Genomic DNA, 17,236 nt, shown 5'->3' with positions numbered 1-17,236 from the left:
CTTTGCTAGGTTAAGTGCTGTAAAAAAGGCTGCATGTTTGTAAAAAAAACAAATCCATCATTAAGGCATTTTAACTTTAAACTATCACTTCTGAGCAAAATAATCCAAACACTTTCTCCAGTGAAAAAGTCTATCCTGATTCAGATAAAACAACTTTTTCCTCAGAAAAAAAAAAACAATATAATGGACAGACGACTTATCAATAGCAAAAAAATAAAAATAAAACAATACTTGAAGTTGTCTTAATGATGGATTAGTCTCTTTCAAACACAGTTTTTCCATTCATAAGATGTTAATTGATGGACTGGAGTGATGTGGATAACTTTGTGGATTATTGTGATGTTTTTAATCAGCTGTCTGGACTCTCATTCTGACGGCACCCATTCACTCTATTGGTGAGCAAGTGATGTAAAGTTACATTTCTCCAAATCTGTTCTGATCAAGAAAAAACCTCATATACATCTTGAATTTAGGGTGAATGCATTTTCATTTTTGGATGAAGTTTTCATTTAAAGGTTCATCAGGTAAAAATCAATTTTCCTATAGAGAAAATGTACGTAGTTTTTACTTATTTAACTGTTGCACTATATACCACCTTTATAATGCTTCTGTGGAGTCTGACAGCTGTGGTCATTATAAACTCATGTAAGAGCTGTTTTCTTGGGAAAAGAACTTTGGAACGACATGAGGTTGAGTAAATGCTCCTCCGCATATCAAATCAGGATCACCGCAGCAGGCTGTGAGAGAGCGCCTCTCCCTTTTACTGTGGGTGTATTTTAGTGGTGGTGGGAGGTAAGGGGTGGAGGTCGAGATCTGGGCTGAGTGGACGGATGTGGGTGGACACAGATGGGACAGTGGTTCTGGTGAAATCCTCACCATTCCTTGGGTAATGAGCCAGCTGTCTATGGGCTCCAACTCAGCGTTAGGACCTTTAACATTCAGCTAAATCAACAACAGAAAACACCTTAAAGATGTGAAGAAGAACAAAAGCACCTACCACAAACATAAAAAACCCTCCATCTTCAGGAAAACTGAATCAGGTGTCATTTAAGGCAAGAGAAAGTAACTTTGAGTCAATGAACTAAGGTAGGTGGGGTGGAAAAACAAACGAACAAAGAGAGGGAAAAAAAGAGGTGTAAACTTTGACCCATGGGCTGATTCGTGTGAACTGCAACTCTAAACCACATCCGTTATGTAACCTTGGCTGATTTCAGCACATGTATGTCTGTTACCAGAGATACAATCATAATGATTTCCTAATATCACTCTTGAAGATTTCATAATTCTTAATATTAAGTTTATTCAAAAACATGCTTTCATGTTAAAATTAAAAACGGAGTTATCTGCCTTAAAATCCGTTAGCAAAAACCACTTATAGAATAATAAGGGATTTTATTTAAGGGTCAATGAGTTGGTGCTCCTAGTGTGCCCAGATCTATAAATTTATTCATAAATAAATATAAAATGATGCACACACAATAACTTTAACAAACCACTTCACTTGAAGATGATCGTGTAAATTCAGTGTGAAGGTTTTTTTTTTTTTTTTGGCAAGATGATACAACCGTCCTGTGATACAAAAGCCTTGTTAAAAGTATTAAATTCCTAAAGGATAGTTTACACCAAAAAAGTCTAAATTCTGTCATTAATGACTCACCCTCAAGTCGTTCCAAATCCGTGAGACCTTCATTCATCTTGGACATTGTTAAAATAGTCCATGTGAGATCAGTGCTTCAACTGTAATATGAAGCTACGACAATACTTTGTGCACAAAGAAAACTAAAATATCAACTTAATTCAACAATTTCTTCTCTAGACGACTGATGTCACATGGACTATTTTAACAATGTCCTTACTACCTTTCTGGATCTCAAACGTGGTGGTTGCATTGCTGTCTATGCTGGGTCAGAAAGCTCTCGGATTTCATCCAAAATAATCTTATTATGTGTCCTGAAGATGAACAAAGGTCTTACGGGTTTGTGACAACATGAGGGTGAGGAACTAATTATATAATTTAAATTTTTGGGTGAACTATCCCTTTAAAAGAGTGAAAACCTTATTAAATAACTTGCCATGGTCTTTAATAATTAAGTACATGTTACTTTTTATTTATTTTACTTATTATTTTATTATTATAAAAATAGTGTTACACTGTGTTACACTCTCAGAAAAATGGTACAAAGGTGTCACCTGGGCAATGCCCTTTCAAAATGTACTAATATGTACTTTTTTTAAAAGCACTAATATGTGCAATTTTGGGGCAAATACAGCACAAAGATGTACCTTTTAGCTTGTAGTATTACCCCAGAGACAGCTTTGTACTTTTCTGAGTGTAGAAGCTTAGAACAACTTTTTTGGCATTAATTTTAATGGTGGCTAATACCAATCATCACATTTGAATTACAGCAACAATTATTGTAGTGGCATATTGTAAGGAACATACATAGCACTATGGTCTTATGAATGCAGCAACTTAGATTTTTTTCATAAAGACCTCATAGTGCTAACATGAGAACAGGAGCATTTTTATGCCAAAAGTGACAACGAATGACATGCAAAGGCAGAGGACTAGAAATGTGTTAAAGTTGCTACACAAAACTCGTGCGAGTCCCCATCTTCTGAGAAACAGTGCCGTCTAAGTTAAGTAATAACATGCAGTGATCAGAGAGTCTCGTCAGCCATTAGCACCCCACAAAACCCAAACCCTTCATCACTATCAATATACATGCAGTAAGAAACTCACCCCAGTGGCATTTTGCTGTCTGATATCCAAAGCAGACGCCAGGCTCACCAGAGCCTGAGGTTCCTCATATTTAACGCTAGAAATAAGCAAAGAAAATAGTTTAGAGTTGTTGTTTTTTTTATACGTGGTTTAACATAAAATGGTAATAGTATGGTTTACAGTTGTGTGGAAATGGCACTCACTTCTTGCGCTGGTCAGCTAGAGAGCTGGACCTGGTGTGGGCGAACATGTCAAAGTCGTCCTGAGGGTTGTGAGCGCTCAGAGAGCTGAGAGTGCTGCTGACGCTGTCCGCACCCACTTCTACAGCCATAAAGATGTATATGGTTTTAAATGAACTGATTTGAAGGTTTATTGGCCTCTATTTAGTCATCCTAATTAAGATGTGCGCGTGAGACCCTCACCAAGTCCTGCCAGCTGTGTGGAGAGAGACGCAGCAGCAGCAGCAGGAGGAGCAGAAGGAGGCTGCAGGGTGGATGTGGGTGTACGAGTGGGTGTTGTGCTGACCCGAGGAGTGACCACAGCTGGAGAAGCGGGGTCCAAATCTATGAGATTATCCCCTTCTGAAGCCTCATTCAGGACCTGTGAATTCACAACACACACGTAGTTATCAATCAGAATCAAAACAACTCTCTATTACTTCACCTGTAATACAGCTTGATACAGAAATGGGGGAAAATTTGTCCCTTTAATTAAATAATCAATATTTCCTGATCTGCCATACTTTTAAATTATTACCATCCATTAATCAAGTTAAATATAATAAACCTGAAAATGTTCATACACAGTTGAGGATTACACTTCTCTCAGACTTTTTTTGTTTTATGGGAAAGCTGTAAAAATTGCTTGAGAAACAAGGCATATAACACCTGTATTGGACAGGACAAGTAATGAAGACAGTGAGAAACAGTAGTTTTAGTTCTAGGGTCTACATCTCTAGAGTTGATAGGCAATGCATTCTACTTCACTCACATCTACACAACAATGATGCATCATACTTGCCTCTTTCAGCTAAGCATCATGCAAACGACAGAATGTAAAAAAATAAATAAAGAGCATGCACTTAAGACGAAAATATTTTCACACGACATATAGATTCCATACAAGAAACAATGAAATACTCAACAACATGAGTATTTGATATGAGTACAAAGACAAACAAATAAAAGCTGAACTTTTTTATACTGATACAGACAGTATTATGTGCGTTAAGAATGCAGTACTGCAGTATCAAACTCACCCCGTTGTTTTGTGCTGCTCTGCCTACTCTGTATCTCTCATACCTGTCAGAACACAGAGCACCGGTGAGATATCAAAAACACTCGTCACTATGGAGATGAAAGAAATGTTAATGTGTCTTCAGACCCTGTGCGCTCTGCTCTAAAGCAAAGGAAGGGAAATCAAAGGGAAGCCTGAGCTGAGTGCGGAGACGTTAAGTCAGAGCTTCCTCTGAGTGCTGTCAGATGAAGGCTGATGAGGGAAACTTTTGGTGACGGACACCTCTTCTCACCTCTCGTAGCGTAGGAAGATGTTGTTTAAATCATCGTTGACATGTAGCAGCTCTTCAGTGACCTCTTCGTTAGACACGCGAGAGATGAGCTCCACTACCCTGTGCTGCATGGCTCGACACGTCCTGTTCAGCTCCTGACACACAAGATGCACTTCAGCTTTGCTGTTAATCTTATTAGTCTAGAATAGATTATTATGGAACATTTCCCAGTCGAGTATCAAAGTATATAATAATGTATATACAACCCAATATAATGAACAGGATCATAGGGATGCAGTAGATGAGGTGGTTCTCTGTTTTTAAACACTATATCGTTGCACCCCCTTGTGGTGATGTTTAGATTCAAAATATCGGCTTTTTCATTTTTTTTTTTAACTATTGTCTTTTATTCTAGTGGGGAGTATTAAGACCATGGAAAATGTTCTTAAGAAGAAAAGAGAATAGGATGTTGCATGCCGGATTAGAACCAATATAGCCAACATGAGCACCACAGCTCAATATTTCCGAGAAGCTATGCTAACTGCTAGGCCACAGATCCATTGGATTTCATTTGTGTTCAACTTCTTTAAGTAAACATATGGGATCATTTATACACATAATCTCTGTATAAAAGATTTGAGCGCAGTGGGAAAACTCTTAGACCTGGAGTAGCTCGAGATCGGAGGTGTCTTCTTGGCCCGGCACCATCTCGGTCAGCATCTCCGACATCACTTTAACATTCCCGCGCACGATGTCCAGCTCACTTCTCAGCCTTGCGATCTGTTCACACAAACAAAACGCTTCCAAATCAGCAAAACAGCAATACTGTGAAATATTTCTACAATTTAAAATAACTGCTTTTTAGGTGAACTTTTGCATGGAAGTTAGGATAATGTTTCAGATTAAGATTATTTCTAAAGCATTATTTACAATAAATTGTTCTTAGCTGTAATGGTGTGTGCACACCAAAAGTGAAGCAAATATTTATTTCACGTAGTGTTCCTGTGGAACGTAGAGCATTGTGTTAGCAGTGCAAGGTTGTGGGTTCGATTCCCAGAGAACATGTTAGGTAAAAAATGTTAGCCTGAATGCACTGTAAGTCACTTTGGATAAAAGCATCTGCTAAATGCGTAAATTTAAATTTAATGGCTATAGATTACTTGCACAGCATTTTTGTGTCACTCGCACAAATAAAATCATCACATTTTCTGATAAAAACTGGACTTGTCAAACAGGACGAAGCTCTGATTGATTGGCTTGCGTGACAATAGGCACGTTTCCATTACAGATTTCACCCAAACTTTGGCAATATTTTATAAATGTCAATAAAAAAGTATTGCTAAATGATGGCATTCCTTTAACCAATGTTATGCGATTAAAACGTAACCTTTTGCCTCTTCAAGAAAAGTCATGGCATTAAGTCATTAAGCAATAAGTAATGGCGAGACTTTGGTGGGGTTTTGATGGTTTTCGGCTATATTTATTCAAAGGACACGTATGTGTGTATCTTTACAGAAGCAGCACAGACAGCCACTTTAGAAAAATGCGTGGCATGGCTGGATTCTGGAATAAACACAAGCATTGACTAGAGTGGCAGCAATCAGCTTCAACGGCCGTATCAGAGCCACACTGCACCGCAGATGTGTGCAGAGTAAATTGTCTAAGCATTTATAGAAGGAAAAGCCCCTTATACTGTAGAGCGGCCACGTATGATGTGTTTTTTGGAAGTTGTAGTTCATTGAAGAATGATCATATGACTTTTTACATACGCCATGTGACCCAAAAATGCGAAGAAAAAAAAAGTTTCCTTTGCAGTATTGCGAATTATTCCTTTTTCACATTGCCTGAAAAACCAACTCATGTGAGCTATAAAAACGTTTTTGCTATATATTTGCACAATTTGGAAACGCGCCTATTGTGTCGTGCAATTAGTTTCTCTCAAGTTTTTGCACGGAACACGCAATTGATGCATATATCACGTGTTTGCGGCAATCGCATCACCCAATTTGTGTCATTAGCATTGTCTGGTTCGAATTTGTGTCCGTTCAATTCTTTGCATTGATTTTGTATGTAATCTCCTCGTGTAAATAATTACATTTGCTTTTGGTGTGCTCGGACCATAACACCGTAGTGATGCCGCAACACATGATAAAAGGTTGCTTTTCATGTTAATCAGAGTTTTTGACCTAATTAGCCGTGACGGCGACATGCAAAATTTCTTTTTAGAAATGGTTTCTATTTCTGCGATGTAGCGTCTGGAACAACAACATGCAAACTATATGATGGTGATAATCTCAGGTATTGATTATGTGCTGTATTCTAAGTTAAACGGGTCTAATGTGAGTTTGAATATTTTGCGTGACATTATAGCTATACTGAAAACAACAACAGTTAGTTTACCTCAGTTCTTGAAAATAAATTAAAGCAAACATGTACGTTAAACCAGGGAACACAATATGAACCAACAAGCGTTTTCCATGAAAAAGATGTTATCAGTCACTCAGTATGTAAATTTAATAATGTTAAAAGGTTTGATATTCATGAATTAGATTATAAACGTATCCATTTTGTTGTTAGTGCAGTGCGCTTCCAGAGAAAGCCCGCCCACACATGCTTCTGATTGGCTGTGTACAATCTTGTAGTTAGGACACGGTGTAAGTCCGCTCATTGGTTTTGGAACAGGTTTTCAACACATTTCATTTTAGCACTGAATACAGCAAAGTCTATTCTGAGGTGATTGTGACCTGCTCTGGGTTTGCTGTGATGGGTCCCGATACGGGTGGGATCTGGGCGGGGTATAAGTCAGCTGTTGCAGCAGCTGCAGGTCTAGGGCCCATTTGGGATGCTGTATTGGGCTGAGCAGGCGCGCTGTACTTGTGTGTGCCTGGATCTACCTCTGGGACTCCCTAGAAGAAAGGATGAAGCAAAATGAATGAAAACTCATTGAAGAACCCACTTCTAAACCCTGTGAGTGTTGTGTGTTTCTCACCCGCTGTGGTGTGTGGATGGGTGACAAAGCATCCAGGTCTGCCATGGGGAACTCAACTCCTTTCCTCTTCAGCTCCTCGTAAATGTGCACGACTCCGGTGAGGTCTGGGCTGCTCCTGAATGCATCTGCCCAAGCCTGGGCCGAAACACAAAGACAGAGAGGTGATTGGTTGATGCGTAGTGGAACTATACAAAAGCTATCCCACAGGAACTTAGCATTATCAGGTAAAGTTTTCAACCATTAGTAATAGATGGTTTTTAACAAGTAAAAGGAACTGACAACTCAACGCATTTACACACTGAATTTTGTTACTTACTATTGCCAATGGCCATTTTAGATAAATTTACAGTACAACAGTAAAATAGTGGAAATCATTGAGGTTAGAGCAGGTTATTTTGTCAACTTTTTTTATTTCTAGTTCCTCCTCTGTTCACAACAATATTAAAATGCACCATGAGTTTTATGTGACTTAAGTATTTAAAGAACATATATTTTATTAGTTGCCAAAGCGACTTACAAATAATGACATTAGAAGCAATCAAAAACAACAAATGAGCAGTAATATGCAAGTGCTATGATAAGTCTCGGTTAGCCTAATGCAGTACACGTAGCAAAGTTTTTTTTTTTTTTTTATATAACAAAAATAAAATAAGTAAATAAATAGAAAAAAAATAGAGAGTGTTAGAGAGCTTTTTTTAATTTTTTTAAGAAAACGAGCAGTTAGAAAACCAATAGAGGGTGCAAGTGTTAGAGGATCAAGTCAATAAATAGATTAAATAGAAACAGAATAGAGAGTGCTAGAGATAAGATAAGATTTGATTCGTTTGTTCTCCGATGGCCCGGAAATATAGTAGACAAACCAAAAATTATATTAAATAAAACCAAACAAATTTTAATACAATAAAAAGACAATTCAGTGTGACATTTTAGAGTGAAAAACCAGGTATTTGTAAAATCCAAGAGACAACTAAATGCAGCTATGCCCTGTATGCCATCAAGGAAACTGTCAGCGATCAATCTAAACAATCTGTCAATCTGATTCACTAATGGCTTCCAGTCAACTAGAATTAATACAATTGCAAGCAGCCTCGCAGCCCAGCAAGTAGTTTCCAGCCCGCACCCATTCTGAATGGAAATGCTTAGAATGCAGCAACGGCCATCACTGGTGGTTTTATTGCAGAAACAGAGGAAGAGATAAAGAGGAAGTTTCTAATCTCACTCAGTTCACCTGAATCAGTGACAGCACTTTCTCCTGTACTATAGCAGGAGGGTTGGTCTTCGGAGTGATGATCTTCACCAAGACACCTTCGATGAAATCTCTATTGGCGACGTGGACGTGAAAACGGTGGCCACAGTTTTTCACGCAAGTCTCCAGCACCTAAAAAAGACAATTACACAAGCAGCTAAGATTACTGATTATTTAGGCCCAATCCCAATTCTACCCCTTTGCCCTTCCCCCTACCCCCTGTCTCGATTCTCTTTTGGTTGGAGGGGTATGCGTAAGGGGAAGATAGCCCTTCAAACGAAGATTTTTCGGGGCCACACTTCAGATGAAGGGGTATGAATTATCTCGGCAACATGGCTGCTACAGCGAACAAAAAGACACATAAATGTAAGCTTTCTTGGCATAAATAAAGATTTTAATGAAAAGTAATCATTTGTTTTATGTTACATTCAGTTGTGAGTTCATATTAATGGTCATGTTACTCAAAGAAATGTTTGCAAAAAATCGCTAATATATAACGTCATATCATTACAGACTGCATGATAGTGCCACAGCATATGTCTGATCAGGGTGATAACTGCCGAAGACATTGATGGGGGCTAATAACCCCAATAATTAGAAATCGCTAAACCATTTTCTAAAATATTGCCTATTCGAGAGAGAAAGAGAGACAGAGATAGAGAGAGAGAGAAATGGAAGTTGCGTGTATTCGCGTCTGTGTGTTTATCTTTTTAGAGTGAGTTTACTTAAAAACAGCGATTGTATCCTCTCGTCGCTGGAAAATATAATGTAGCGATTCAGTATTTAAACTATTTAATAAAAGTCATGGGGCAGCGTTGACAAGTTTATTTTCTCCTGCATGTGTGAGCTGCGTGATTTCCGATATGTGTGTGTGTGTGTCAGTAAGCAGCTCATTAATACAGAACGATAAAGTCTCTAATGCACACCAGTATATGTGTGTATTGTAAGAGCTAGAGGACTTGTGATGGCATAGTGTAGTGGTGTCTCAATCCTTAGGGGAATATTTTCTCCCCTACCCCTTGACACTCTGTTTCAAGGGACAAGGGGAAGGGTAGGGTAGGGGAAGGGGTATAAAATAGAATTGGGATTGGGCATTAGACAAGCTGAAGTTCCCAGAGGATCACAAAAAACAGGAGCATAATGCATTCAAATCCTCACAAAATACCTTCTTCAAATTTCAAAATAGCCTCCGGCAGGCCTTAAGGTGGGATTTACAAAGTACTCAGTAGTCATTAATTATTAACGTTGCAAAGCACCAGACTAAACACCAGATGTTGCACCTCCACCTTTATTTCTGACAGCATGAACACAAGGGTTTATGTGAAAGTGAGAGAATGTGCAGCACACTGTCACTCACGGTTAGAGCCAGCATCACTTCACGGAAGTTCCTGTTGCCGTTGAGCCTCTTTTTCACCGCACGCATGGCATCTTTAGGCCTGTGGGGGCACACAGTTTAGATGATTAAGACAACAGCTCACCAAGAATAACTATAACGTTATATAATCACGGACACAACAGAAATGAACAGTATATTTATTCGAAGCGTAAGCTTCAGTTATGTTCTGTCAACATTACAGCCGGCACGTTGAATGAATTTTGATTGGGTGTCAGTGTTTTTAACATTCATCAGTTGGGGAAAAACATGCCCTTAAAAATTGTTTATATTTGTGGTGTGGACTTCACTGTTCTTCATTGAATTTTTTTTTTAAAGTGAGATACTTGCGGTTAAATTAGCAATATTTTGGCAAATTTCACAAGAAAAAAAGGTGTGTATGTCACTCTGAAGTCACTTTTCAAGCCAAGATTTCTGTAGATTAACATGGCCAATCTGTCAGACCAATGTGTGGTAAAATCTTTTGCCTTCACACAGATTTACTAATCGCAAACTGTCGCATCGAAGACTGTCACAGAAGAGAAGAACTTGCTAAATATTATCATTATTTTTGTATTTCAGCATGACTGGATTGACTAATCAGTATCCAGGATCATAATTATCCATTTTATAACATGCAATTTAGCAGAGCCCTCTGTGATAGGAATAAAAAGACTCAATCTGACTAGACACCAGTAAAGCGCCACTACCGAAAGGCCTCTTACAAAAACACATGTGTGCTGCTTCACTGCCATTCACAAATCAGAATCGGATCTGGCCGGAAGCAGTTGGTCATCTGGTTAGGTTTCTCCTATGTTTTTTTTTAATGAATAGTCTCTTCACATACGGTGAAGGTTTTTCGTCTACTCCATACTAGGGAAGTATGTGACTTCGGATATAGCCATTATGTGCAGAAAAGTCTTCCAGAGAGGAGGACCCATAGTAATACTCTCTTGAAAAAAGTTTTGGGGTTAATAAGATATATATACTTTCAAAGTAAAAGTAATGAATACTTTATTTACAAGAAGATGCATTAAATAAGAAATTTCAGTTTTGTTTGTTATAAATGCTTTTCTTTTGAGCTTTCTATTCATGAAGAAAATCTTAAAACAATCAGTGCTGTCAAATGATTAATCGCAATTAATCGCATCAAAATAAAAGTGTTTTTTTTTTTAGATAATATATGGGTGTGTACTATGTATATTTATTATGTAAATAAATACACAAACATGCAAGCATATATCTAAGGTTGCAAAAAGTTGACAACTGTCCAGTAAATTTCAGTAAATTTTTTGGAACATCCCAGGGATTTTTGCATATTTCCGGAATTTACCAGAAATGTTCCAGCCCTTTGCAACCCTATAAATATATTTAATATAAATATGTTAGGTTTATATATTACATTATATAACATAAATTATATGAATATATACATGTACATTTTTCAAAATATATACTGTATGTGTGTGTATTATGCAAAATAAATATACACTGTACACACATATATTATGCAAACCAAAACTTTTATTTAGGATGTGATTAATAGCAATTAATCATTTGACAGCACTATAAATAAATGTATCACCGTTCTGACAAAATATGAAGCAGAACAACAGTTTTCAACATTGGTAATAATAATAATAAAAAAAAATTTGAGCAGCAAATCAGTATATTGGAATGATTTCTAAAGGATCATGTGACACTGAAGACTGGAGTAATGATGCTGAAATCATCACAAGAATAAACATCTGAAAATACATTCAAACAGAGAAGAGTTATTTTCAATTGCAATAATATTTCACAATATTACTGTTTTTTTTTTTACTGTATTTTGTAATCAAATAAATCCAGCCTTGGTGAGCATAGGAGAAAATTTTTTTTTTCCTAACTTTACGTTTTTACTCTAACCGTTGTTGTCTTCCAAGGTTGTACATTTAAGACTATTTGTTCTATGAAGCAAAAAAATACTTTCAATGTATAGAGTCATAAAGGTTTTATGCTTCTTAATGTCAGCTTTAAACAGGGCCACGTGGGACTGTGAGAACCAATCAGAATGGAATACAATGCTACGCCAGCACATTCCCAGTCAGTCTGCTGCTCAGACGGCTCAGTGTCGTACTGAATGAGTCAGTGAGAGTCACTGTGAGTCAACCACAGGCTCTCTCTCTCTGTGTGTGTGTGTGTGTGTGTGTGTGTGTGTGTTTCCTGCTTTCTCACCCTTCCTCGGTCTCATTAATGATGTCACAGATCTCCAAGTTAAGTGTCCAGTCTTCATTCTGCAGGGAGCCATCCGTGGCTTTTTCTGTGAGAAACAAACCACACACAGATCAGCAGGCCGTCTCAATTACTGACACAAGCAAAACACACGCAAGACAAAACATGTAGTCCTGGTGGCTTAACACAGCGTTACAAAACCAGTTATGAAATTCACAACTCCTTGCAATGTCATCAAACACATAAAAAATATAATAATAATATAATATATTTAAAAAACTGTGTATTTATATAAATATCGTTTTATCATAAATTTCAAATACAATACATTCGAAAGAATTAAAATAATCACGATGGTTGCATTGTAACTGCTGCATCTCTTGCACTCCATTAAAACAAACAAATTAATTAATTAATTAGGGATGGGCATTTTTGGCAATTTCTCATTTTGATCAATGACCAATAAGTAACACTTTACAATAAGGTCTTATTAGTTAACCTTAGTAAATGCATTAGCATTCACAATGAGCAATAGCTACATTTGCTACAGAAGTTTTTTAATATTTATTTAAAAATACAAACGTTAGTTCATTAAATAAATAAGAGTTGCAACTTTTTATTTCAACAACATTCATTATAATGCTATGTTTGAGGCAGATTTTTGCTATATTTTCATCTACATTATAAAGTGATTCCTGTGCATTTAAAAAGCCATATGAAGTACAAAAACATATGAAGTTTTAATTGATGTCAGCCTATTGAACAAATAAGATTAAAAAAGCACTGCTGCATTATTATAACATCAGAAACATATGACCATCTCAAATAATGGGCATGGCATTTGAGCATGAATCTAAACACTTGTAAAATGCAGCGCATTCAGCGTGTTAATAAATGTTATTAATATCCCAACACATCCTATATTAGATTAATCAGATATGTTTGTTGCTAACCCAGACATCACCACGGGACTTTGAAGCCATGCTTCTTTCACCTCTCATGTCTATACTTTAGACTGCATGCTGTGGCAAGCAAAACAATCAGAGCTCAGGGTGCGGCCCAAAGAGCTGATATCATTTTCTTTTTTTTTTACTCAATCTCTGTTGCTCATGCCTAAAATGTAGCCTAAAATTAATTCACAGATCAATGTGAAATGTGTCAATTTTGCACATCTGTTGTCAACAAAAGTTATTGCAAAATATAATGACTGTTTTCAAAAAGTTTCCTGAATGCTCACCCAGTCAGTCCAACAAATATGCATGTTTATACAACAGTTCTTTCTGGTTCTCGAATCTGATTGGCTGAAAGGAGTGCAATATTCTAATGATAACAGAACTCACAACTTTCAACTACTCATGAACCCGCCGAGAACAGCCTTAAGGCCCGTTCACACCAGGCACGATAACTATAAAGAGTACGATAAAGATATAGTTCTAAAAATCGTTCTCAATATTAAAGAATAGCAGAGTCCACACTACAACTATAACAATAAAGGCACAGAGAGACAGAACAATTTTTTTCAGCTGATGAACGATACAAACATTGACATCCAATCAGAATCCACCCTGCTGTAACGAGCTCGAGGATTTAAAGCGGCAGACGCACATGCGCTTAGAATAAACAGATGATATCGTTCGCTGGTGTGGACGCTAATATCGTTATCTTTATAGTTATCGTTCTTGGTGTGAACGGGGCTTTACTTTGGCCAGTTACATACATGATACACAATACAGTGAGCTTTTAATATTGTAATTCAACAAGGTTTCCATGAAGCAACCACATTCCTTTGTTACTAGTTCTAAAGTGACATTTTCAAATTAGTAATAGAGGCTTTGGCTCAGCTGTTAAACTGTCATCTTGAGATTTACCGTATTTTTTGGACTATATACGGTATATAGACATTAGACATATAACAAAAAGTCATAAAAATGATAAGCTACAAAAAATGTAAAAGGAAAAGGAAAATTTTTAATTCAAACTCTTCATAAAAACTACATTAAATCTCAATGATACTAAAGTAACACTGTCACAAAAATGAGACATAACTTTCAGTTTCCTCCCCATGACTGCCTCTTTCTGAAACACTGTTAAAAAAGATCAGCGTATAGCAGAAGTGATTTCAACTTTACTGCCGTCCATCTGCAAGGAGGCTTGATCTAAACTGACCGGGCCTGCCCTGGATTATTACTTCATTGTCAGATGTCACAACAGTATAGTACGGATAAGGCTTCAAGTCAAACTCCAAGGTGTTCTTTTTGTAGGAAAGACACAATGAGACAGCGAGTACTTGTAGAACACAGAATTCACCAGCAGGAGTTTCACAATTATTTAAACACAGAGTTACTTTTAAGAAGAGTGTGATGAAATAAGATCTAGTGTCACAATCTTTTGAAATTAAGTGTGAAGTAACATGGGTGTGATTCTCGTACATAAGAGCTTGCAGCTAAAATGTGCTTTCACATCTCTGTGTTGCCACAGAGGCAGAGCAAAACATAGTTTTATTGAGGATACACTTGAGGGAGATTTTACTGTGGCTCAACATGAAGCTGGCTTTCCTTTCCCGTTGAGTGACTCAGGATTAAGGTGGGGACAGATGACGAAATAAAGCAAAGGAGAACTGAGCGAGCGGATGACAAGTTCACAATCTGACCATCTGTCACTAAACCTCATTTCAAACTCAAAACAACCTCTGTTTCCTGTACGCTCCACACACCACTGAAAAACTGTGCTGAGAATTTCGACAAAGGACACAAGTTTGACAGTTTCTAGGCTGATTTTGAAGGAAAATCCATGAAAAATCTCTGAATTGTGGAAAAAAAAACTTTTTTTTCTTGCACCACCACATCCCTTATGGAAGCTTGTTTACACCATGTTATACAAAATCATTTTCATCCCTCAATTGACTTTTTTCTCAAAATTGCAAGTTTAGATTTTAAAATTCTAACCTTTTCTCTCAGAATTATGAGCTTACATTCCACAATTATTGAAAAAATAAATAAATAAATAAAAATCAGAGCTGTGAGGAAAAAAAGTTGTAATTAACCTGTATTCATTAATTCATTTGTTCATTCATTCATTCAGGAAACAATCCCGTTTGTTAGTTAGTTATTAAATGAGCATGCATAGTTGTACTAGGCCTATATAGCTGAACCAATGTGTCTATTTGAAGCACTGACAAAACTCTTGCTAAGTACACTAAGATCACTGACACCAAAATAACATGAAAAGTCCTCAGTGAAAACAAAATATGACACACAGTGCCTTTTACGGCAAGAAATTTCAGTTTTGTTTGTTATATTTAGCACAAGGTAATCAGGAAGTGGCAATTTTGTTCTCTTTAACTCACTGGATGAAAACGGCGCTTTATTCGCAAATGTTTCATGCGATTTTAAAATTTTGCCCAGTAGTTTAATTCGTAACTTTGGATGGACACATAGCTACTGAAACTTCTGTTTATCAAGATATAATCAAAAGTGTTTCTGCAAAGCCTGCATTTTGGTAACATACATACAACATCAGGCTACAACACCTCCTAGTTTCCAAGTCTGATTTGAGTCACTACGGGGTGGCTGACCACAGATGTGTGAAACAGCAACCAAATGTAGAGCATGCAACGGTTTCATCTCTCCACAGCTGGTGGAGATGTTATCCTCATCTCTAAAGTATGTGCAAAAGTTTGGGATAACTTTGATCTGTTCTAATGAAGAAACTAGGTCATCTACACCAGGCCTGAGGCTGTGTACATTCTCAGCAAATGTTCATTTTTGGGCTTTTACAATTGGACCTAAACTCCCATCGATCCACAGCGCTGGATATCAGCTTGGCAGTACCAGTCAACTTTCGCTCAACACACAGGGAAGTGTCTGGAGCATAACACCGCTTTCACGGCTGGGTGAGGCCTCTTCCTGTAGTCTGCAGAGCCACAGGAAATACTTTGTGCCTTATTCATACCCCTTAGCTGCTCTTCTGTCAAACTGACAGATGTGACGAGGCGGAGAGAAGACTGCTTTGCTCACCAGACACAAGAACAGAGTTTACAGCCCCACATTTCCTCCTCTCCGGTCCTGGAAAACCATAAATACAGCTCATATCTCCGATTAGCTCATCTCACGAGTCTTCGGGTTTTCCGAGTCTTTGTTCATCACGTGACAGACCCATAAGCTACCTCTTTCCATTAACCTATTGAAAGAGGTTTAATAATAATAATAACCAACTCTTTATTACCTTTGTTACAACATTCAGTGTATGGAAAATAAGCGTCATGACAGAAATTCACACATTTATAAACTGTAAGAGGTAAAGAGCTACAATTTGAGACCAGAATCACAGTAACTGAAAGAGTTAATAATAATTATAATAATGATGATAATGATGATGATGATAATAATGACTATGCACCCGTTTGTAAGCTTGTAAATTAATTTCTTTATCCAATTCTTTATCAAATCATCTAAAATAGCCACGTTTCCACTGTCAGGCTTAAACCGGGCGTGCTAGTGCGTGCCAGGGCCAGTCCCGTCTCCACTGTCACTTCCAGGCTTGATCGTGCTTTGCCTGGGCTTCCTCGGGGCCAACGGCCAGGGTTTTCTGGCCCGATGAAAACCTTGGGCCAAAGCGGGCCAGCTGGGGCTAGAGGAGTGGTTATGAGCAAAGGCGGAGTTTCTCCCTGTCTAGAGAGCGTCAGCGCGGATCATTACAGAAAGATAACAGCTTTAACACCAGCATTAAAAACTTTTTTAAATAAGTTGCTCAAAACTCACTTTCAGTCAGCAGCGAGTGTTTGAAATAACGCGATCTAATCCGATGTGGATTATAATCACTAAACAAGGCAGAAATATTTTAAGCAATGTAAAAGACTATGCACGCTAGGCATTAACATTACCATAGTAAACATGGTAAATATGACCGCTTGAAGAAATCAGACATCAGCTTCTTATTCTCTATCACAATCGTGTATTTATTTAGTAGCTTGATCTGTCACAAGCCTCGTCTCGAGAGTTTAGCTCCACGTTGCCGATCATAAAAATATAATAATGTTTTTGTTCGGGAGCTTATATAGCTTAAAATAGAGATATTATCATTCATTCTTAATGTGACGTATACAGGCTACTGTGGCTACAAATAAACAGAAACAGACTCGACTGAATAAGCACGCTACTTTCATAAGCGTATAAAATAAATTTATT

At 37.5% G+C, this 17,236-nt stretch overlaps 1 protein-coding gene across 6 annotated transcripts in view; it reads right to left on the bottom strand.

The window, feature by feature from the left end:
• The window catches only part of LOC127953886 (TOM1-like protein 2), a 71,190-nt gene that overhangs the window by 45,203 nt on the left and 8,751 nt on the right, over nt 1-17,236 (bottom strand). For 4 of the 6 annotated variants that reach the window (XM_052553252.1, XM_052553254.1, XM_052553251.1 and 1 more), the window contains exons 2-12: nt 12,054-12,138; nt 9,822-9,900; nt 8,447-8,596; nt 7,219-7,353; nt 6,974-7,135; nt 4,893-5,009; nt 4,251-4,384; nt 3,981-4,023; nt 3,145-3,322; nt 2,926-3,043; nt 2,744-2,819 (exon numbers count right to left, since the gene is read on the bottom strand). In XM_052553252.1, the coding sequence (XP_052409212.1) occupies nt 2,744-2,819; nt 2,926-3,043; nt 3,145-3,322; nt 3,981-4,023; nt 4,251-4,384; nt 4,893-5,009; nt 6,974-7,135; nt 7,219-7,353; nt 8,447-8,596; nt 9,822-9,900; nt 12,054-12,138 (1,277 nt within the window). Of the gene's footprint in view, nt 1-876; nt 943-2,743; nt 2,820-2,925; nt 3,044-3,144; nt 3,323-3,980; nt 4,024-4,250; nt 4,385-4,892; nt 5,010-6,973; nt 7,136-7,218; nt 7,354-8,446; nt 8,597-9,821; nt 9,901-12,053; nt 12,139-17,236 lie in introns of all 6 variants that reach the window. The other 2 variants (XM_052553250.1, XM_052553249.1) reach the window with 1 other exon arrangement.

The sequence above is a fragment of the Carassius gibelio genome, chromosome B3 (genome assembly GCF_023724105.1).
Source record: "Carassius gibelio isolate Cgi1373 ecotype wild population from Czech Republic chromosome B3, carGib1.2-hapl.c, whole genome shotgun sequence".
Classification (NCBI taxonomy): domain Eukaryota; kingdom Metazoa; phylum Chordata; class Actinopteri; order Cypriniformes; family Cyprinidae; genus Carassius; species Carassius gibelio.
This window is presented reverse-complemented; position numbering and strand designations above follow the sequence as displayed.